The sequence below is a fragment of the Sus scrofa genome, chromosome 5 (assembly GCF_054392235.1).
Source record: "Sus scrofa isolate SSC_HxYL_T2T_F1_AM1 chromosome 5, Sscrofa_HxYL_maternal_Yorkshire_Landrace_v2.0, whole genome shotgun sequence".
Taxonomy (NCBI): Eukaryota; Metazoa; Chordata; class Mammalia; order Artiodactyla; family Suidae; genus Sus; species Sus scrofa.
The window spans coordinates 77,901,542-77,925,826 of NC_139387.1; the positions used below are offsets into that span (position 1 = coordinate 77,901,542).

Genomic DNA, 24,285 nt, shown 5'->3' on the forward strand with positions numbered 1-24,285 from the left:
TCAGTAGAAACAGACAAGTTTTACATCTTTAGAAGAGTATTTTCATGATTCAGGTCAGTTAAACCACTGGTCAAAGTAGAGAGTGTGCATGTTGGTTGAAGGGAGGTGGATGGTATAACACTCTCCAGTTGGGAACAGGAAAATATGAAAACTTCTTTTTGTATTTATTTTTATGTTAATGAAATTGGCTTTCCCTGGAGTTCCCATCATGGCTCAGCAGAAACAAATCTGACTACTATCCATGAGGATGTAGCTTCGATCCCTGGCCTTCCTAAATCAGTTAAGGATCTGCTTTGCTGTGGCTGTGGTGTAGGCCAGCAGCTACAGTTCTGATTGAACCGCTAGCCTGGGAACCTCCATATGCAGAGGGTGCAGCCCCCCAAAAAAAAGAAAAGAAAAGAAATTGGCTTTACTAACATTTAAATATAAACCTACATTGGAATTCCCATCATGGCTCAGTGGAAACGAATCTGACTAGCACCCATGAGGGTGTAGCTTCGATCCCTGGCCTTGCTCAGGGGTTAAAGTCCAGCGTTGCCGAGAGCTATGATATAGGTCGCAGATGCGGCTTGGATCTAGCTGTTGCTGTGGCTCTGGTGTAGGCTGGCAGCTGCAGCTCCGATTAGCTAAAGCTCCTATTCTACCCCCAGCCGGGGAACCTCCATATGCCGCAGAAGCAGCCCTAGAAAGACTATATCATTTGAAGCTTGTTAGGTGACCTGAGGGAAATGTGAGTGTGCCAAGGGGTAAAAAGGTAACAGTGGCTCTAACCCATTCAAAACTTTCTGCATGTTGTGGTGCTGCAATTTACAAATACCCAGGTTAGTGGATCATCAGGTCCTATTATGTACTGCTAAGTAAACTATCCCCACAAAACATACAAATAGCTTTTAAAATATTTCAATGAATGCACACACACAAAAAAAAATTAAGGAAAATATCAATTTAAACATAAAACAGCAAGAAAATGGCACAGCTCACACATCTTCAAACACTAGATTTTTGTCAACCACCTTAAAGAGTTAAAACCAATGTGAGTTTTATCAGATCACCACGAAAATTAATTTCAAATTTTTCTAGAAGACTATGTGAATTATAGTTTTTATAAACTTCTCAAAGGTAAATTAACTCTACAATGACATACATAAAAAATTGAAATAAATCATAGTACATGATTGGGAAGAAGTATGCAAACTTATTTACAAGTATGTGTGTGATCAAGAAAGAGGAAAAAAAGTGGGGGGCGGGGGGAGTTCCCATCGTGGCGCAACAGAAGTGAATCTGAATCCGACTAGGAACCATGAGATTTTGGGTTCGATCCATGGCCTCGCTCAACGGGTTAAGGATCCGGCGTTGCCATGAGCTGTGGTGTAGGTTGCAGATGCAGCTCGGATCTGGCGTTGCTGTGGCTGTGGCCTAGGCTGGTAGCTGTAGCTCGGATTAGACCCCTAGCCTGGGAACCTCCATATGCTGTAGATGCAGCCCTAAAAAACCAAAAAAAAAAAAAAAAAAAAGAAGAAAGTTAGAGGGCCACTTATACAAGCCAACAGTGGACTTGACTGTCTGGATTAGTCAAATCAATCACAATCCCAAAGTCAGCTTGAATGGGGACAATAATTTCACTATTGTCTGTTAGCACTAAATACAACAGACATTTTGTGCAATCTAGTAAATGAAATGCCTAAGCAACTTACTGCTTTTGTTCCTTGGCCTTTGCCTTTTCTGCTTTCTCATATACCTTTCTTCTTGTTATAGGGGAAGGCTCTGGAAGTTTTTTTTCTGATAGAGATGACTGTCTGGAACTAAGAGAGAAAAAGATTCTGTAATTACCTAATTTTAAATACATACATAAAACTTTATTTTGAAGATATTAACCTATTTTTTAACAGATTAATAACTGGAATTTGAGAAAGAATAACTGGAAATAAAAAATATTACTAGGATAGAAAAATTATATGAGTTATTTTTAATTAATGGGAGTTTGACAACTACATAATTTTTAAATCGGCAATCTTATCAAATAAATACAAACATTATCTTTTTTTTGGCTACACCTATAGCATGCAAAAGTTCCTGGGCCAGGGATTGAACCTATGCTACAGCAGCTACCCAAGCTGCTGCAGTGACAAGGTCAGATCCTTAACCATTGCACCACAAGGGAACTCCTACAAGCATTATTTTTGAATGTAAACATCAATGTTATATTGCCAAATACCTAAAATAATTTTTTATTTTAAACAGAAATGTTTAGAATTTCTTCAGTTGAAGAATTGCTTCAGTTGAAGAAAAAATTCTTTACAGTTTCATAAGAACAAAAAATATTAGAATACCAGAATATGAGAAAAATGATATTTAATGAATTAATATTTACATAGTCAGAAAAGAGTACCACAGGTAATCACAAAAACCCAATTATTTTACTTAAGTAGTATTTAAGTATATGTTACTTATATAAGTTGTTATAATAAAAATATTCTTGTTTTATCACAAATTTTAAAGGTTGAATAATGGCTATATAATTAACAATTTAAGACTAGATTTTTTTATATGATAGTAATGAATTTTAATGGAAAAAAGTGAATTTTTGCTATTCTTGGTTAGTTATATTAGTAAGAAAAAAACACTAAGGAATTAGAAAGCAGTTTCCCCAAAATGGGCTTACAATGATTCCTATTTGAAAGCGAAAATTAAATATAATTAAACTTCATATATCTGATTTTTCTAATCAGAGGAAATCCTATTTTAGGAGTTCTACATCATTTAAATCATAAGGTTGACTTGAATAAATTATTTTACTTCATGCAATAAAAGTCATGTAGTAATGGTTTATAAGTTACTGCACCAAGCACACTACCAAATTTTAAATTTGTACAGAATTACACAAGCATCTTTATTCATGATAACTTGAAAATAAATCATGTGGAGAGATAGTGTCTAAAATATATTTTCTACAACCTGTCACGAATGATACATTTAAAAATTGAAAAAAAAAAAAAAAGCAAAAAGAAGGTTTTACCTGAATTCTGGATTCCAGGTCAAGATTTAGTCTTCAAGTTCCAAAAGTCTCTATTCATCTGACAGACTAAATGCTGAACACATAGGAGTCCCTAAATCTATTCTCAGTTCTACATCACTACCTCCATAAAAGCATTTCTTTTACTATTATCTTATTGAAAAAGCACTGAAGCCATAAGCTATACTGGTTAGCAATCTCTAATAGCAACTCCAATAGTTAATTACATAGGCCACCTCAAGCACATGCAAGAAAGTTCTGTCATCATCAAAATTAATTTTGAATCTAGAGGTAGAAGATGGGCTTACTGAATGGAAGACAATGAAAATATCTTCATAAGGTGGAGAAAGTTATGGGAAACAGATATTCACGTTGAGGGTAGGGAGATTGCTATATTTTATTATTTGCAGTCATATAGTATGTGCTACATTTTGGGCAATATTTCTCAATGCAGTGATGTGTTCATCTAATGACTTATTTGCTAGAACATATGTGAGGGTTAGTTTGAAAAAAAGTCATTAAAAATCTTTACCAATGAAAGACTGATGTAATTTTAATATAATAACAAAACTTATGTACACACACACTGGCCTCTTTTGGGCAATCTTTGTTCTCAAGATAATAACGATAAATTTCTAAATAAGATGTGTTTTGAAAGAATGCTTTTGTTAAGATTACCATAGATGGGGGAGAGACTATTCCCTCCTTCAAATCTTTAATAATACAATAATACTTTGTGTATGCACTGATCCCAGACATGAATTTGCTTTAAGGCAAAAATTGAAAAGGTTCAAAATGTATTTAGTTTGTAATTGATATCTGCATTTTTGTTTAAAAGTGTCAGCAAAGGTTTACTATCCTGATCAGGCTCTTAGAACTAGGATATAATGTAATTTAGAGCAAATTTAAGTCTTTAAAGCTTCTATTTTGTATAATAATTTTACAGATATAACTTTAACCTAGTTTAGGTGTTTCTAAATAAATTTTATTTGTAGTTCGTAACTCAGCCTTAATAGAATTTATAATCTTTAAGAAAGATCCTAAAACTTACAAAATAAGATAATGCCATTCAACAAAGAACATCTCATTTAAATTATTTTTCATGTCCCCAAATTATGAGACACAACACCTAACAGAAATTACTTTGAAAACTAGAGACTTATTGACATAAATTTTAAAAAATTGAAATAAGAAACAGCAACATGCATATTAAAAAAAAAAAAGCCAAAAGAAAGGAAGTTAGTATAGCTGGGCCAGACTTACATGCTGCCTATCTTAGAAGGGAAGCCAGATGGGGGAGGGAGATCTTTTTCCCTAGCAGAAGTGCTTGTCTCTGTATTCATTCCAATCTCTTGCCCTTCTGCGACAGGTGTAAGAGGGCCGGGCAAGGAGGCATCTCCTGTGCTAGTGTCTGAAGCTAGTTCACTGCTATCTGCATACAGCAATTCCATTTGAGTGGTGGTTCTCCTTCGGGCCTAGTCAGAGAATGGAAGGAAGAGCAATCAGGTGCAAACTTTTGCAGAGAAGATAATTAGGGAAGAGAGATTTAATATTAGTTTGAAATAGGTAAAAACATTTAGCGTGTCTTTTCCTAGCAAGTGTGTCACACACAGCATGTAAGATAGTGACAAGCCAGAGCTATAACCAGATAAGACCTTTTGGAGGCCATAATAAGAGCCAATATTTGTATTGTACTTATTGTATGTGAGGAATTAGTCTAAGTACTTTACTATATTAGCATACACTGTCCTTATCTTGATTGACAAATGAGAAAACCGAGACCCAGAGAAGTTACAAGTCCAAAGTCACACAGCTAGTAAGTGACAAAGTCAGATTCAAACCTAGGCGATCTACCTCCAATATTACTGTGCTATCCTGCCACTCATGGCCAGCCAGCTCCCTCAACATATTGTTTAAAAAAAAGAGAAAGAAAGAGGAAAGGAATTACACCAGAAGATAACTGCAGGGACATTCAACTAAATTCTGATGTTTCCCCATGCTTAGATGATTTATTTCATATACATTTTAATTTTGTTTTAAATTTTATTTTACATCTGTAGTTTACATCAAGTTTTACATCTGTTTCTCCATTTTTATGACCCTGATCTTCTGATGCCTGAACTGGTTTGTAAAACTGCCAGTCCGTACCAGCTTTTGGCAGCCTGGTGAGGCAGGTGAAGGTTATTTTCCTAGAATCTAAATTTACCATAAGCCTTCCCTTTCAGGCTTTTGAAAAACCAAGGGACTACCTTGTCTTTTTTTTTTTTTTTTTTTTTTTTTTTTTTTTTGTCTTTTTGCCATTTCTACGGCCATTCCCGCAGCATATGGAGGTTTCCAGGCTAGGGGTCTAACCGGAGCTGTAGCTGCCGGCCTACGCCAGGGCCACAGCCACGTGGGATCCGAGCCTTGTCTGCAACCTACACCACAGCTCACGGCAATGCTGGATCCTTAACCCACGGAGCAGGGCCAGGGATCGAACCACAACCTCACGGTTCCTAGTCAGATTCGCTAACCACTGAGCCACGACGGGAACTCCTCCAGGACTACCTTGTTGTTAATGCTCAGAGTTGGTTGCTGTTATCACTAATGTATTAAGAGATAAAGTATTTACCAGTTTATAAACCTCTAAAGGGCAGACACTCTTACTCAACTCTGTATCTTCTACATGTAACACAGTGCTGGTACACACCTATTTACAATATATAGTCAATTTCATTTTTTTCAAGGAGTGAAAAATAAATGATATGAGATCCTTTCAGGCATCTTTGCAATTCAAAAGTGGTAGATAGTTCCAGAAAACTTTTGGAAAGTTTTGGAAAGTCATGCAGGCCAGCTTTTCACCCTGTCAATTCTCTCTACTGCCAAAGGAATCATTTTCTTGGGAATTCCTAACCACAGTGGGTTTTTCAGGAGATGACCTTTAGGCTACTGCTTCCCATATCTCTCTGGTATCCCATGAGAGCATCAGTAAGTAGTTTTTCATAGAGTCTGGAAGACGAAGTTACCTTAAGAGGATCTTTCCTCCACGTAAGAATGGATCCAAACTATACTAAGAATGTTTTCTTCTTTTTCTCTTTCTTTTTTTTTTTTTTTTTTTGCTTTTTAGGGCCACACCCTGGCATATGGAGGTTACCGGGCTAGGGGCTAATCAGAGCTACAGCTGCTGGTCTACACCACATCCACAGCAATGCCAGATCCGAGCTGCATCTGTGACCTACACCACAGCTGACAGCAATGCCGGATCCTTAACCGACTGAGCGAGGCCAGGGACCAAACCCTCAACTGCACGGTTCCTAGTCGGATTCGTTTCCATTGTGCCACAATGGGAACTCCTAGAATGTTTCCTTTCTGTTTGGGTAACTTCTGCTTAGTCACTTAGAATAATAAAATATAAATCACATGTCACCAAGCCAGTAGCTCAAGGACCATACATAAAGCCTAGAGATAATTTTCAATTGGCTAGCTCAGTATTTTAAAGATAAGTAAATTCTACATTAAAATTTCTATTTTTAGCAAATCTGTATTCAAGGCTTCTCTCGAAAAAACTGAGGATCTGGTAGCCTTAGGCCCATATTCCCTCATAGCCTAAGTGAGCAACAGTTGAGTGGTAGCTACTTCCTTTAGATGGGGCATGTCTTCTTCAGCTAATCATAATGATCCCTACTAATAATTACCTTACATCCAGCTAAAGTACTCAATTACATTACCTGGCTAACCACTGTGGGCCTTAAATCCATCTCGTACAGTATTGTTCTTTCAGGTCCTGATTCCATCCATTCATTCAACAAATATTCACTAAGCACTGCAAGAATTCTTTGTTTTCAATTATCTTAAGATGGTTAGTTAATTCATCTAGCATCAAATGCTACCAACACTCAATCTGAAACGTACCATGTGTATCTAACACATTTAACAGTATGCATCATTTATTTTTTAACTTTAGAAATGTGCATGATAACCTAAATTTTTCATACAAAATGATGAGTAAGAGCTGGCCTATTCAAACTACCTCAGGTTACAGTTAATATAAGTCAGGAATACTTAAAAACATACTAGAATGACACAACATTGTAGATCAACTATACTTCAATTAAAAAAAATACCAGAATGTTAAAATTTCAAAAATCTCCCATCAATCTAAATTATTCTTAAGGACTGTTCTCCACAATCATATATTCTCTAATAGTAAAAGTGCACAAATACAGTAAATTGCAAGTTCCATAAAGGAAAACATTTTCAATACTAATTTTTTTTCAAAGGAACTAAATTTCTTACATACAAAAGCATGCCTACCTGCGAACCTAATGAGAGGAACGCCTGAGGACTATGTGTTTTATAGTGATAATAAAGAACAGCAGAAAAAATGTTTCAACTCTCCTTACCTTGCTTTTAGGTTTCACTTCACCGCAAAGCTTCATAAGGTCTGAAGACAGTGAGCTATGTGCAAACAAATAATAAGCACATGATTAAAAGAGAATTTTTTATAGAAAACTGTATGTCCTCTATGAGTACAAATATGAAAAAGTTATATGCACATGGAAAACACAGAAAGATATTTAAAATCAAAATAAACTAAAATAATTCATTTTCCTTCCTTAAATATCCTTCTGTTTTTATTTAAAGTTTTTGATGGTTAAGCATTACTTGGTTTGACTTCCATATTACTACTTTTTATTCTCTTCATTTAACCATAAAACCCAAAATTATTTGATATAAAAATAATAAAAATATTACAGAAGTCAAGTCTAAGTTTCTAAAGCCTCTCTTACCTTCCTTCTGATCCTGGGCTGTTTAAAGGTACATCCTCATCAGTGCTATCCTCTACATTTTCTAAAAAAAAAAAATGTCCAAAATGTAAGTATCATCCACATGCCACAACTTGAATGATGATTATAATCCCTAAGCTACATTAAACATCATCCCAAGGCCTCAATGTGGGCACTGGGTTTTAGTAACTGAATCAAAATAGAAATGTAAAAAAAAAAAGTCTAAGAACCTCCTTTGATTATATGTCCGAGGATGAGAAAAAAAACATGTTCAAAAATAGGAAAACCACAAGATGAACAATAAAACATAGAAGAGTATTCATGGGATGGAAATGAGATCACATGCCATCCATTTATCCCACATATGAAAAACCACTGAGTGAAACAAAGGCTTAAAGTAAATGCTACATGAGATCCCTTTAATGTACTGAGCCTACTTCAAAACTACATAAGTTTAATCAGACTTGTTATACTTTATCAGTATTCCAACTTACTTAAATATTTTCCTTTTTTTTTTTTTTTTTAAATGGCCCTACCCGTGGCATATGGAAGTTCAGAGCTATAGCCACTGGCCTATGTCACAGCCACAGCAACACAGGATCCAAGCTATGTCTGTGACCTACACCACAACTCATGTCAATGTCAGATCCTTAACCCACTGAGCAAGGCCAGGGATCGAACCCACATCCTCATGGATACTAGGTGGGTTCATTACCACTGAGCCATGATGGGAACTCCCATTTTTGTTTTCAAGGAGAGAGGAGTGTGTGTGTGTGTGAAGGTATTCAGAATTTACACATCAGCATGCAGCTCATTCGCATGTACATAAAAGATGAAAACTATAGGTTTGCATGCAATAGTAAAAACAAACCGCTGCTATTTCAGAATAACTGTAGCACACTAATAAAAAAGAGAGGAAAAAGCAAACATATAAAACTAGTAGGACGTCAGTAAATAAAACAGCCATGTAAAATAAACCACTCAAAATGTCAGTAAGCCCCTAACACAGGTGCAAGTTTTCAAAACGTATACATTTCATAATAAAGCCATTCCAGAAAACTGAAGGCAATATTATCAATAACATATATGTTAATTAAAAATATACACACCCCCCTTTAACTTTTATATCATACAGATGGATTGTGCTCATGGGTCAACTAATTCCTTCCTCAGATGCGCCTATTCTTCCTTACTGCTTAGCAGACACTTGGATAGAAATTCACATACTTGATAGCATTATCTAAAATGGAGCATATCTAGACCCACACAAAAGGAGTGTAATTTCTGAAATGAGGAAAACGATGGTCGTGAAGGCAACGTGTATCTCAAAGCCCACACTTGAAGGCTGGAGGACGTGCTTCACAGAGAGGATAACTGAGGGCTAAGGGGACTGAGTTAGTCTATAACAAAGAAAGACAAATCTAGCCTTTACTTTCCCATGTATAAAGGTGGACTAAGACTGGTAATTAAACCAGTTAGTATGTTAAACATCATATGAGTAATTAGTAAAAACTACTTAGCTCCTGCATAAGCATTTATGTCTTAGAGATAATTACAGTTTGGTATAACCAACCTGGCCAGTGGATAAACGGCTCCACTCAGACATTCACCAAATCAGACCCCTTCCTTCAGAACTGAGCTTGATCTATTGTGCTACAGTCATCTGGGCAGCAAGACATGCCATCACCACCTCATTCCTTTATTCTCAACTCAAGAACATTAATTCCGGCTCAACACCAACTTGTTTTCTCATCACTGCAGCATTAAAGCTGAAGCTAGTGCCTTAAAACTCCCAAACGACTTAAAGTTCATCTATATCTATATACAACTGCATTATAATCTCACTTCACTAGAAGTTAACCAGTTATTTTAGTCTTTTTTAAGTTATTAAAAGTTATGTGTATGTATACACTACTTATATATGCGTATATGTGTATGTGTGTGAGTGTGTGTGTGTGTTATGAAAGAGTTAATATAGCAGCATAACATACCAGAGGCTACTGTCCTTAGAAAGGCCTCCTTGCAAGGTTGACTTCGGCATCTAGAAACTTTACTCTCAAAGTGCCCTTCATCACCAGTAACTAATGAGGGGAGTTCTTACATCGAGGATGTTTGTATAAACAATATGGCTTATGCTGAACTCCTGCCTTCCTTCTGGAGCCTGGAATTCTGGAATGTACTAGACAGAGGGTACCTATGTGATCAGTCACCAGTAAAAATCTCAGGTGCGGAGTGTTTAGAGGACTTGCCTGGATGTAAACAATGCACACATGCTGGGGCATTTTCATTCCAAAGGGAAGAGTGCACTCTGTGTGATCTCTCCTGGGGGGAGAAAGCATAAGGAAGCCTGGACATGGATTCCTCCTGATCCTATCTTTGTCTTTCCCCCTTATGATCCTGCTGTATATTCTTCCTACATCACTGTCATGAATCTTTGCCATGAATACAACTATATGCTGAACCTCATAAGTCTTCTACTAAATCTCCAAAGACAGGGAAAGATCCTAGGAACACCAACATAGGTAGGGAAAAAAGAAGGGGAAAAGAAAGATGTTATTCATAGGCTACAACCATACAAGCGTATATATGCATGGTGTACTGGCCCCTGCTCACCCTCTAGCCTTATGTTCCATCATCCTACACTATATACTTGTTGCCCCAGAACACCAACATGCTTGAAGGCCTCGTGCATACAATATAGTAGTTAAATGTCCGTGTTTTAACTTACTGTACAGAGAGACACTTCTGCCCCCTCCCTTCCACCCTGTCTCTCGCCTAGCTAATTATTTTTCTTCTTTTATGTTTCAGCTCAAATTTCACCCCCTCCCTTCTTGTTGGATAGCCCTACTCTGTGCTCCTATAACTCCCTGTACATATCTCCATCTCTGCCCTTACTGCATTGTATCCTAATCTGTTCACAGTTTGTCACTCTCAGCAAGGCACCAAGTCTATAAGGGTAAGATTTTGTGTCTTATTTATCTTTAAACCCTAACGCCTAGCCCAATGCACTGGATAAACTGGAACTGAGTAAATGTTTTTTAAAGCAATGATTGTCTAGCTTCTGTGGATTTAATTTCCATGTTTTTTCTCCTTCCATGCCTTTCTTCCAAGTATCTCTGGGCTACATTATACCTCTAATCCTTAGAGAAGTTTTAGAAGTCACAGGTCATATCAGATGAATGTGCTTCCTCTTTCTGCTTCTGACCCTTCTTTAAGCTATAGATAATTGAAAGTTGTAAAAAAGTAACAATGCTCAAGAAATAATTTAATACCATCTCCACAAAAGGACATCAAAGAAGGCATTGCATATTTCCTCTAAGTTAAAAGAGATAGTGGATTTAAATAAGAATTTACTTATTACTGTAAGTTGAGTCACTAAGATGAAGAATAAAGAGAAGGCAGAGGAGGCAGAGGGGGAGAAAAACAAGAACCAGAAGGAGGAGGAAGAGGAGAAGAAACATGCTTGGTAACACACAGAATGGCAAAAATTCTGGTCATAACCCAGGAACTTGGACAGCCTAACATGGTTCCTTAGTATAGCCAATTTTTTTCTACCTGTCCTTGTTATAGTTTACACAGTTTAAAAGTAGTAGCCTGTCCATATTTATATTACGGAGTTGATCTCAATGAAATATTATTTTGAGATTAACACACAGTGTAAACATCTAAAAAAAATCAAACAGCTCATATATTTTATTTAATATCCTGTCTTTAAAATAAATCCAGATCATAGACTATGTTTATTTTAATGACCCAGAGAGATAATTATATTTAATCTTTCAGTTATAGTCTTTTTCAAGTATAGGTATTTAGAAAATTTTTGACAGTTGTCTGATTAGACAAAAAAGTGAAGATCAGATTTTGAAATAATTTTAATTAAATAAAAACTGCTCCAAAATAATAATTCAGCAAATCCCAAGTAATAAAATTGCTCCAATACTCCTGGTCCTTCATGCATATAATCACTAGGAAAAGCTCAGATATTACTTCTGGGTAGGAGTAGTTCTCACGAATGTTGTAGTGGCAAAAGAAGGTTGAAAATCTCAATACTCATCTGTTCATATAAAATCCTTTAAATGGTTTTGTTCAATTTACAACATTAAAATATGTGTTTAATTTTTTAAAACTTGAAAACAGCTAAGAATCTAGCAAAGATATACCAAAGATAAATATATACCAAAGATATACTTTAAAAAAAAGTTATTTATGAGAGTAAAACAACAGATGCAACTTGACAAATATATTTACAAATTAAAAAGGAATATGTGTTCCATTTTTTTTTTTCTTTTTCTGACAAGAAAAAGGCCTTACGAAACTGGAGCCAAAACTGAGGTTCAAATAATAAAACAGAAAATTAACTAAACACACTTACTTAAACATCTAAGAATTTAAAAATCAGAAAATGTGTAAGAAAGACAAAGACTTAGTATGTTTGTGGTCATAGATAAATTTCAAAAATGATCATGCAAAAACCAGTTGGCTGCCAATAAAAATTTCTAAAATAAGATGTACCACAATTAGTGTACATGAACAATTAGTAATTCATGCAGCTGTAGGGTACCAGAAAGCTAAACATACTTACCTAATGGTACGCTATCTAGATCTGTGTAAATAATAGCAAAAAAGGAAACAAAAAGCAATACTCCAATCAAAACAGATCCAATGTTAAGAACCCCCATATAAAACAAGATTATATAAATATAAGATACATAGAATAGATGCCATAGCAAACACTTATAAATTTATTTATAAGGCAGTTAGTTATGCAGAGTAAAGTCATGAAACTTGGTTAATATTTTAAATAATTTAAATACCAATTCAGAAACATGGTTGATCTTTTTTATCCATAAAACTAATTGCTTAATAAGGTTAAGTAAGCCTTTTTAAGTTGCTAATCATTTCTTGCAATGACAATAATTATAACCCCCCAAATTCATACATGCAAATTAAAGAAGGAATAATTATTAAAAGCTTATGTAAATATAGCATCTATTCAGTCAAGCTAAAGGGGAAAGAGGTACAGTATGGTATACTCAAAGAGCAAAGTTACCATGCAAATTATTTAACCAAAATTTATCCCAAATTACCTTGTAGAGCATGGCCTAGTAAAGCATCTAGCTCAGGATTTAATTCTGCTTTCTCTTTCAACATGTGGAATAAGAGCTGGTTTTGTGTAGCACTGGTTATTTCAATTTGTTTAAGCCGACCTTCAAGTACTTTAATTTGAGCCTCTTTCTGGGCAGCCTGAAGACCCTATAACACCCAAACAAACAAACAAACAAAAACTTAGATCATGCAAAACAGAATCTACCACACAAAGATCTGTTTATCTGCTGTCAGATTGACAGCAGATGAACTTTGGTTCATCCCAGTTCCTCCACCTGCAAGCTTGGTGACCTTGAACAAATTACCTTATGTTTTTGATTCTCAGTTTTCTCATATTCGAAATGATACGAATAATACCTACTTCCTTGCACACTGTGAAGATTAAGAAGAGCAAAACATAAGAGGTCTAGCACTTTCTCAACATGGGGAAAAAAAGGTGAGTGAGAAATTATTACCGCCTTTAACATTTAGGCAGAAGTTGCTTTAGAAAAGGAGAGTGCAACTGTGTTTTTTCCCTTTTGACTTTTTTAAGCTGTAAAGAATCAGTATTAGGAGTTCCCATTGTGGCTCAGTGGTAACGAACTCAACCAATATTCATGAGCATGTGAATTTGATCCCTGGCCTGCTCAGTGGGTTAAGGATCCAAGATTGCCGTGAGCTGTGGTGTAGGTCACAGACATGGCTCGGATCTGGCATTGCTATGGCTGTGGCGCAGGCCAGCAGCTGCAGCTCCAATTCAACCCCTAGCCTGGGAATTTCCATATGCCATAGGTGCAGCCCTAAAAGGAGACAAATCAGTATTAAATCAAAATTATGATACTAAATTTATTTGCACCCCAAGAGATTTTTCTTTTAACTTTTCCTTTGTTAAAGCAAAGGAGAAATTATCTATTTTTTAAGTTGTTTACCTGTTCTAATACACAAGCACAATAGATGACAAACGAATGGAATCGATGTAAATACTGCTGACTTTTCTTAACAATAAAGAAAGGTAAAAGGAATACTTTCCAAATAAAAATAATCTTCCTCCTTATTACAAAGGAAATATAAACAAAATTACAATGAATTAATCAAAGCTTAGGTTTTCATTAATAGCATAGTTAGATCTTACCTTATTGATGCCCATTGACAGAAAGTGATCTAGCAGGTATCGGGCTTCTGTAAGTGTGCAGGCATTAATGACTGCAGTGACATCCAATGTTTCTCCTTCTTCCTACATCAAACCGGCATATGATGTGTTATTACTTTGAGCTGAATGTATTTAACAGAAGACAAAGCCTATTGTTTCACACATTTATGTGACATTAGTGGATTAGCTAACAAGACTCCTCAGAAGATTGTAAAATATGATCCCTATTCCAATAAATATATAGTCTAGTTAAAAAGGACACGTTTGAGCAGCTAAGAATTCAAAGTGGATTAATAAATGATATATGTCTTTTACAAACAAAATCAGCAGAGAAATCTGGAAAGCAGGCCTGGAGCGGTATACAGGAAAAACCAAGATAGAGATAGGAAAAAAAATCTAGAGAGCAAATACTTTCATATAAAATTTTAAAGTGGAAGCAAAATGTATATATATATGACTCAGTTATTATGCTGTAGATAGCAATTGGCACAATACTGTAAATCAACTATACTTTAATTTTAAAAAATTAAATTAAATTAAAAAAATTCAGGAGTTCCCATCGTGGCTCAGTGGTTAACGAATCCGACTAGGAACCATGAGGTTGCGGGTTCGATCTCTGGCCTTGCTCAGGGGCTTAAGGATCCGGTGTTGCCGTGAGCTGTGGTGTAGGTCGCAGACTCGGCTCGGATTCTCAGCTACAGCTCCGATTAGACCCCTAGCCTGGGATCCTCCATATGCCACAGGAGGGGCCCTAGAAAAGGCAAAAAGACAAAAAAAAAAAAAAAAAAAATCAAAGTGGTTTTAATGACAAAAATATAAAACTACTTCTCATTAAGTCAGTAAATATATTTTTTATTACAAACCTTTGCTTCTTCCATCTGCATGATGTTGGCTTGACAATCAGAAATACTGTCATTGATATAATCTATATTAGCAGTTAATGACTCCATCTCCTCATTGATGTTAACCACGTTTTTATCTCCCTCTCCATTCTCCTTGACTATCTTCTCCCTTCTTTTTGAAAGTTTCTCTCGTCTTTTTGTAAGTTCTTCCCGTTGCTATTGAGAAAACATATCGGATTTTAAGCAATTATGTTCGTCTAGGATCTTGAGGACATGATGCCAAATGAAATAAATGAGTCACAGAAGGGCAAATAATGCAGAATTCTACTTAGATGAGATACCTAAAATAGCCAAACTTACAGAAATAGTATAAGTTTGGGGGGACAGTTAGTAAGGAGTTGCTATTCGGTAGATATAAAGTTTCAGTTATACAAGACAAACAAGCTATAGAATTCTTCTTTACAACATTGTACCTACATTTAAAAAAAAAAAAAAAAAAAGCCAGTTAGGAAAAAAAGAAATTGTACTTATAGTTAACAACACCATGCCATACACTTTAAAATGTGTTTGTGGAAGAAGGTAAGCGCCACATCTTACTCCTCTGCTATCTTGATCCCATCCCCTTGCTATACACTTAAAATGTGTTAAGAGATTATTCTCATATTCTCTGTTCTTACCACAAAAAAAAAAAAAAAAAGAAAAGAAATGACGCTCATCTATTCATACACAATAAAATAAAGGCACTACCACCATCCTCCCCCCGATTAAAAAAACCTGTCAAGTATTCAATTTATCCAGGGCACAAATTTAGAAAACTAAAATTAATAGTCCATCTACTTTCTATTTTCCACACCTTGAGGAGCCTATTCATATCCGCCTCCATATTGGAAATAGTCATTTTCTGCATGATGATGTCTGTGACCCTGCGTTCAAGAAGCTGCCACTTCATGCGCGCTGTCTTGGAAATAAACACTCGGCCAGTCAATCCTTTCCTCTGATATTTTTTTCTATAATATAAAAACAGACAAACATAATGACTTTGTACTTATTTGATTATGCACTGCCAAATAAAGGGCTGTTTTTCATTTAAGTCCAACAATCCGTATTAATGCAAAGATTATGTCAGGAGGAACAGAAGAATCATGTTGACCTGGTTCCATTTGTTATGGGTGCTGGTAAGGCCTGGACCCTTGCCACAGGAATTCTCATTTTCTGCTGGGCTCCAGCCCTTGAGGCATCTGTTTCTATGGCAGCTGCACTGGAACCTGTGTCCTGAACAGGGGCATCAGAGGAGCTCAGCTTCCGAGTGACTTTCCCAGCGACTTTATCTGACATGGGCCTTACTTGCCGACGCAGAGCTGTAACCTGAAATAGCAACAGAGATGGACGCATTCTCTTAGTCTACACAAGTACATCATTTATCTCAAAACCAGAATGTTTCTTCCCAATGGTCAACTTGCCTCTTCCGTTTTGCGACGAAGAACTACCTCTTGGTTTCTTTTTTGGGCTTCCAGAAGTCTAAGTTGATGCTATAAGATAATGTTCAATAAGTTAAAATAGTAAACCGAAAGATACAATACTTACTATTCCTTACTAACATACTTCCCCATTCTGATGGAAACTCTAGGAGTTCTTAGCAGAATCTGAGCTAACCCTGCATCCATTATCACAGATATAGATATTTTATTCCAATGAACACAAATGCATACTGATATAGCCAAAATGAAATTATCTCTGTGATACATATTTTGATTTAATAAACAGTAATACAGGGCTTACTATATACAAACAGTTTTTTCTAAACACTTTACAAATATTTCATATTTTTTTAGACACTTTGTTTTGGTTACTGGCTGAGACATTAATAGGAAGAAACACAGCTTAGAATATTTTCAATAGGCACATCTTACAATATATATTGTAATTATAAACTCTGTTTTAAACATAGGGAGAAGATATACTAATTATATTAGCACTATGTAATAACTTTAGAAACATTATATTGGGGAAATAAAACAAGAAAACATTGGGTAAGAAAACATGTCAGTATTCTACGAATTCATTTCTAGATAGTCTATACAGTAAAGACAATTAATTATTAATTACTTTAAGCCATTTTATAGGGATATAATTTAGGAAGTAATTTTGGACTCAAAAAATAGATCATAGTTCTGGATGTCATTTATTCAACTCTGTGATCCTGGACAAAGCTTAGGAAATGGACTTGATCACAAAAGATCGCTTCCAGGACTTTACTTCTGCGATATAACAAATAACTCTCTGAGTTCTGTACCCCAAATTCAAACAGATCATTCACCTCATGTTTCTATATATTCTCATCTCATCATATGGGAATTCTTTGATAAAACAATTCTATTTTGTCACTGCCTTTTATCTTAATTGCCTACCACAATGATAGGCTAGAGGCAAAGTTAATAAATCTTTTTTTAAATGAATGAACTATCAAAGGCCAAAATTACCTATAGTTTGAAGCTTGTTATTTAATTCCTTCATATTAAAGATCAAGTCTCAAAAGCTCATTCATATTTTTTGTATGATGTACAAACATATTTGGTTCTCTAAGGGTTCAAAGTGTAATATGACAAGACACAAAAAAGAAGTGAATATGCACAAAAAGCAACAAATTAAAGGTAGCGGAAAAATACAAAATGTTATCCCTATATGGGATTAGCCAGCCTCACATCTTGAACAGAACAGAGATATCATATACTGTGAATGTAATTCAAAAGTTCAGTCCCAGGAAAGTGCTTAATATTGATCTCTCCATACATCAAGTGAACCAGCAATAAAGAAATAGGTAGCATACATTGTAAGGAAAATAGTCCTGTCATTTAAAAGTTTTCATTAAAAATGTAAATAAATAAGCAGCCCTAAAGTGGAAACAACCTAAGTGCCCATCAGTTGAGGAATGGATAGGCAAAATGTGCTCTATACATAGAGCCATAAAAAGGAACTACCAGCACGTATTATAATATGGATGAACCTGAAAACATCATGCTAAATGAAAGAAGACAGACACAAAAGGCTATATATTGTATAATTCCATTTATACAAAATGCCCAAGAGTTCCCTTCATGGCTCAGCAGTTAACGAACCCAACTAGGATCCATGAGGATGTGGGTTTGATCCCTGGCTTTGCTCAGTGGGTTAAGGATCCAGTGTTGCCATGAGCTGTGGTGTAGGTCGCAGACATGGCTCAGATCCCACGTGGCTGTGGCTGTGGCGTCAGCTGTGGCTCTGATTCGATCCCTAGCCTGGGGACCTCCATATGTCAAGGGTGCAGCCCTAAAAAGCAAAAAAAAAAGTCCAGAATTAGGAAATCCATAGACAAAAAGTAGAGTAGTTGCTGTCAAAAGCCAGAGAGCGGGAGTAACACGGAGTGACTGCTAATAGCTATGGGGTTTCTTTCTGGATGAAAATGTTCTAGAAATAGAGAGTGGTGACTGTTGCACAAATTTGTGAATATACTAAAAACTTGAATTGTGTAGTTTAAAACAGTTAGTTTTATGGCCTGGAAATTATCTCCATTTTTCTAAAAAGAGCAGAAAAAAGAATAGGCAATATTTTACTTGATTTCTATAGGAATATACTGATATAAACAAGATCTAAAATGCCTAGGAATTCAGGGAGGGAGTTCCTATTGTGGCTCAGTGGAAATGAATACAACTGGTATCCATGTGGATGCAGGTTCACTCCTTGGCCTTGATCAGTGGGTTAAGGATCCAGCGTTGCCATGAGCTGCGGTGTAGGTCACAGACATAGCTCAGATCCTGCATTGCCTTAGCTGTGGTGTAGGCCAGCAGCTGTAGCTCCAATTCGACCCCTAGCCTGGGAACCTCCATATGCCGCAAGTGCAGTGCTAAAAAGTAAGATAGATAGATAGATAGATAGATAGAATAAAATAAAATAAAATGTCTAGGAATTCAAAGTGACAAAGCATGCTATATTAAAATACACTGATATTCTGGGAAAATAAAGAAATATAGCCATAAATATGGAAGTCATCTGGCTAAAATATCTACTTTTCTATCTCATTACTCTCTCTTCTCTACTTCCTTAAATTCCCTCTTCATCTTTCAAAGAAGATTTGTTTTCTAAAATACCTTGTACGTTCATGTTTTCTTCAGGGAGAATGTAGAAAAAATTGAGCAAGTAATAAAAGAAACAAAGGATGAAAACCTAACTGATGTGTGGAAAGGAAGAGATGGCCTCTTCTTTTAAGAAAAAAAGTCATAAGAAACAACCATACTGTCAAAAAATGGGGGTGGGGGAAATCCAATCAATTATAACCTATAACCCTAACACATCTATAGTTACCATATTGGTATGTATCCTTCAAATGTTTTCCTCATTGTAATCAAGCATGCATATATAAAATGCTACTTTACACTTAATGTAAAAATCATAATCATTATTCATTTTACTGTGTAGCTTCTAAATCCTAATTTTTAATGGATGAATAATAACAACCTATTAAATGGGATGAACCAAAATTTAACTTTTACCCCTACTGTCAAACATCTTAGTTGATTTTACATTTTTCACTATTACGAATAACCCTAAAGTAAAGATTTTAACACACTGTACTTTTTCTTAGTTTAAATCATCTTCTTAGTCTGAGTTCATGAAAGCAGAATTCTTGGGTCAAAGAATATGAAAATTTTTATAGTTCTTAGTAAAGCCTCTTCTAGTGAAGACTGGTTATCATTCCAGGGTTCCTTGTAAGAATCCCTAATGATGAAAATGTCTTTGGAACTATCCTAAAATCACCATCTTATATAAAACTACAACTACTTCCTTGGCCTCCCTAGAAATAACTAGCTATTTTTTGCCATTTTCTTCCATGGCATCATCTAGGAAATAAGCCTCCAATAAAATTTCTAATAATATTATAGTGCTTTTTTATAAACTTTAAACTTAAATTACTGTAATCCACATACGATAATAAATGCCATATTGTAAAATGCTTGTTTATTGTACTTAACCTGCATTTAATAGTTAAAATTATCAAAAATTTTCTTCTCTTTATTGAACCATCGTGTTTGATGTACAATATTCTCACATAACTGAGAGTTAAAGTCCACTCACATCTCTTTTACGTTGATCCTTTTTCAACTGCGCAATCTCTCTGTTTCTTCTAGACTCCATCAATCTGGCTTTTTCTTGTTCTTCTTTCATTTGTTTCATTAAGCGAACCTAAAAGGTGAATACAACTATTGTACAACTACCATAATATTCATTAAATAAATCACATGTATGCAAATATATTCTTAGGACTCTGAATACTTAAGAAAAAATGTGGAGTTTTACTACACATTTTAAAGGGTCAACTTTTATTTTTGTAAGACTAATACACTTATATTTCTAATACACTCATACATATATCAAGTGGCTCAGTGTTCTATGCTTTTTATTCAATGTCCAGTTGTTCAGTAACTTGAATGATTTTTTGGACTTATTACCATTAGCTGTGTGACCTTGAACAAGTTACTTAACTTCTCTAGGCTTTGGTTTCCTCATCTACAAAATGGAGATAATAGTTCTTATGGGATTAGATGGACTTCTTTGAGAATTCAAAGATTTAATACCTGCACAATGCTTATAACAGTGCCTGGTACGCGGTAAGCACCTAATGCTTTTACCATTTTTGTTGTTGTCATCAGCAACTATACAACATAATAATCCGACTACTTCTACATTTCCTATTTTAAGGAGACAACATTGATGTTCATGCCAAATGTTGAGAATAATCTATCCCACAACAAAAACAGTAACAAAGATTAGAATTCACATTTTCTCTTTTTTGTTCAAGGGAAGAAAACTTGTACTTTTCTATGTGTGGGAATGATAAAGACCAAATTCAAGATAGCTGTTACCTCTTCGGGAAGGAGAATATGATCAGGAAGGGATACACAGGAGGCTTTGTGCATTTCTGTAACATTTACTATCTTAAACTAGGCAGTGGATATATTGTTCGTTGTTATTATCTCTGCTTTTTTGCATGTTGTAATATTTTATACTTTTGTTAACCTTGTACAAGAGTTTTAACAGGATAAACATTGCTCAAAGTCAGAGAAGCCCTGTTGACCACATGATTTTCAGCTACTGCAAAGAGAGGTTTTGACAATGGGTCCGTACAGGAAACAACTTCTAATCGCCAAAAAGGAGTGCATCATTTCTAAGACTGGGTCACCTTTTATTGAATATGGAAAGAACCACAATAAATTTTTTTTGGTCCCAAATGACATAAACATCACCAACATGAAACATTAATGGAAATAAATACCTTTGTTTTTTTCATTTCCATCACATCTTGCTGTAATTTCTTCAATTGTTTTTCATATTGGGACTGATTTTTAAGCAATCTTGCATGCTCTTTTTGAGCAGTCTGAAGTCTCTGCAGTTCTTTATTCATGGCTTGAAGTTTCTTTTCATATTCAGACCTAATTTTTTTTGCCTTTTCTTCTGAGTAAGATTCCACTGAACCTAAATGACGAAACAATATTCGTATTTGTTTTTGTGAGACACAGATTTTTATTTCATAGATAGAATATTTGTCATGATCTTAGAGAAGAACTACCTGCCAAGTACAAATCTCAGGAGGCTAGTGTCTTTTAATCACTCACTCTACTCAACCTATTTAACAATTATTGAAGTTTTTATCTTTTGAAAACTTTTTTAAACATTTTAAAAAATGTTCCCAGCATAAATCAAGGCATTAAAACAATTATCCACAACTTTGGAAAAAATAATTAAATAGCCTAGACAGGTAACAGCATGAAGAAACCAAATAAAAAATAGTATTTAACATAATGTAGCTTCTGATATAATTTTTTTCTGTGAAAGGAAAAGAAGATAAAAATCAATTTTGAGAATTTCATTTGAACTTTAATTTGAATTAAATATAATTCTTACCTAAGTTTTGAAGTACCTGATCTCTTTCAAGCTGAGTGTCCCGAATTTTATGTTGCAGCATCATCAACTTCTCTTCATATTGTTTTTTCAGCGTCTGCAGTCTTTTCTGGCTGTTTTCTAGCTCATCAATCAGCTTTTGTTTGATTGCAATTTCACAAGTAATGTTTGCTAAGTCTGCTTGATAATTGGCTATTATAAAAGAAGAAAATAAAAATAATGGGATAGACTAATAATGTAAGTTTAGCTTTTAAGTAAGAGCATGAAAACCATCATCTATATCCAGGTATTCACTTAGCAACTATAAGGAAAATATCCTGAATATACCAAACACTAAAAAAGGGCAACAAGCTAAAGAGTCACACATTGGTCAAGGACAAGAAATACCACCTGTACTAAATAAGAATGGAAGTCACACAATGACCAAATCCAATAAGAGAAGAAACATCGGCCTTAGAGAACATATGTGGGTCAACAGTTATGAAAGGTGTTTCCATTAGACACAAAATGGAAAATGGTAAGAGTTTTATGTCATGTTTTAAACAAGTTCTCAAAATGAATTTTTATCCTATACCAAAGGAAAAGTACCTTTTTCATCTGATTCAGAATCCGATTCATCAGAGCTTTCACCCCCTTCAATGTCATCTTCTTCCTCCTCCTCTTCTTCTTCCTCATCTTCATGATCACTCACTTCTTGACTTTCTTCCTAAAATATGATTTGTGTCCATTAATAGCACAATACTGGCAAAGCAAACTGATTACCTTATAAGAAGTACAAAGTACAAGAGCACAGAAATTTCACTTTTCATCAGTTACCAAAAAAAAAAAAAAAAAAATCAATCCAATGGGGACATTCTGTATAACACAGGTCAATATTCTGTGATAATTTATATGGAAAAATAATGTGAAAATAATAGATGTGTGTATATGTATAGCTGAATAACTCTGCTGTACAGCAGAAATATCACACTGTAAATCAACTATACTTCAATAAAATTTTATTTATTTATTTATTTGTCTTTTTGTATTTTCTTGAGCCGCTCCCATGGCATATGGAGGTTCCCAGGCTAGGGATCTAATCAGAGGTGTAACCATGGGCCTACGCCAGAGCCACAGCAATGTGGGATCTGAGCCACATCTGTGACCCACACCACAGCTCACGGCAACACTGGATCCTTAACCCACTGAGCAAGGTCAGGGATCAAACCTGCAACCTCATGGTTCCTAGTCGGGTTTGTTAACCACTGCGCCACGACGGGAACTACAATAAAACTTTAAACAAATGAAAAAATCAATCTACAATTTTAAGGTTATTTTATAATAATTTTGTCTTAAATCAAAGAGTACTTCTTTTTTTTTTTTTTTTTTTTTGTCTTTTCTTGGGCCGCTCCTGCAGCATATGGAGGTTCCCAGACTAGAGGTCCAATCGGAGCTGTAGCTGCCGGCCTATGCCAAAGTCACAGCAACGCCAGATCCGAGCCGCATCTGCAACCTACACCACAGCTCAAGGAAATGCCGGATCCTTAACCCACTGAGCAAGGCCAGGGATCGAACCCGCAAACTCATGGTTCCTAGTCGGATTCATTAACCACTGCACCACTCCTCAAAGAGTACTTCTGTCACAGTATTCCATCCCCTCATACACAATGCTTTCACAATGCACAAGATTGTGAGTTGCTAATATTTTATAGCTCACATTCCTGAAGAAAAGAAGTCCTCAAGGAAACAATTTAAAATGGATGCATAATAATCAATTCTCTTTTCTATGTAAAGTTAGTACTATCATCAGCAACCAAGAACAACCTAATCCAGGGACTCGATATTATAAAATTCATACTTTCATACTTACAACTTCTAATTCATTGTTTTCTCTTTCTGAAATACCCTTTTCTTCTTTCTTCTCTTGGTCAGTGTCTATATTATCCTCTTTACCAGCCACACTTTTAAAAAAAGGAACAAAAACATATAGTATTAGAGAGGAAAACTGTTCACTTGTTTCTCCCAGATTTTTAAAAGCCATCAATTATTTGTGAAAACAAATTAGAAGAGTTCATCATCTAACTGAGCAAAGTTATCATATCTGATGCTTCCAAGGAAAACAGAAATTGCCATTCAACTAATAATGCAGTAATTTATATCAATGGAGAAAATCTTATTTTCTAGAAACAAAGAGGAACAGATATACCCTGGAGCATGACACCTGATGAGATAGCTATGAACTAGTCACAGTAACATCCAATGAACTAGAACGCAGACAATTTAAATTCAAGGGAAATTTTAAATATATATATATTTGTTGCCTGATCTAAGTATATAAAATTTTTTCATCAAATATAAAGATATAGAAACTGCATTTTTATTGATGTCCTAATACACTTAAGAATAAATTTAAAGATCAGAATAAATCTGGCCACAATAAATATGTCTACACTGTCTGCATCCCTCACAGTGTTCAGGTTTCCCCTCAGTAATAGCACAGGTTCTTTTCTCCTAGGC

General features: G+C 35.3%; 1 protein-coding gene across 11 annotated transcripts in view; it reads right to left on the minus strand.

The window, feature by feature from the left end:
* The window catches only part of KIF21A (kinesin family member 21A), a 141,163-nt gene that overhangs the window by 22,016 nt on the left and 94,862 nt on the right, over positions 1-24,285 (minus strand). For 6 of the 11 annotated variants that reach the window (XM_013997935.3, XM_013997929.3, XM_013997934.3 and 3 more), the window contains 16 exons: positions 23,639-23,729; positions 22,378-22,495; positions 21,793-21,981; positions 21,164-21,363; positions 19,966-20,073; positions 16,317-16,385; positions 16,007-16,221; positions 15,710-15,863; positions 14,878-15,072; positions 13,997-14,098; positions 12,867-13,032; positions 12,362-12,382; positions 7,783-7,843; positions 7,396-7,450; positions 4,277-4,488; positions 1,695-1,802 (listed from right to left, as the gene is read on the minus strand). In XM_013997935.3, coding sequence (XP_013853389.2) covers positions 1,695-1,802; positions 4,277-4,488; positions 7,396-7,450; positions 7,783-7,843; positions 12,362-12,382; positions 12,867-13,032; positions 13,997-14,098; positions 14,878-15,072; positions 15,710-15,863; positions 16,007-16,221; positions 16,317-16,385; positions 19,966-20,073; positions 21,164-21,363; positions 21,793-21,981; positions 22,378-22,495; positions 23,639-23,729 — 2,064 coding nt within the window. The remainder of the gene's footprint in view (positions 1-1,694; positions 1,803-4,276; positions 4,489-7,395; positions 7,451-7,782; positions 7,844-12,361; positions 12,383-12,866; positions 13,033-13,996; positions 14,099-14,877; positions 15,073-15,709; positions 15,864-16,006; positions 16,222-16,316; positions 16,386-19,965; positions 20,074-21,163; positions 21,364-21,792; positions 21,982-22,377; positions 22,496-23,638; positions 23,730-24,285) is intronic. The other 5 variants (XM_013997932.3, XM_013997931.3, XM_021092530.2 and 2 more) reach the window with 1 other exon arrangement.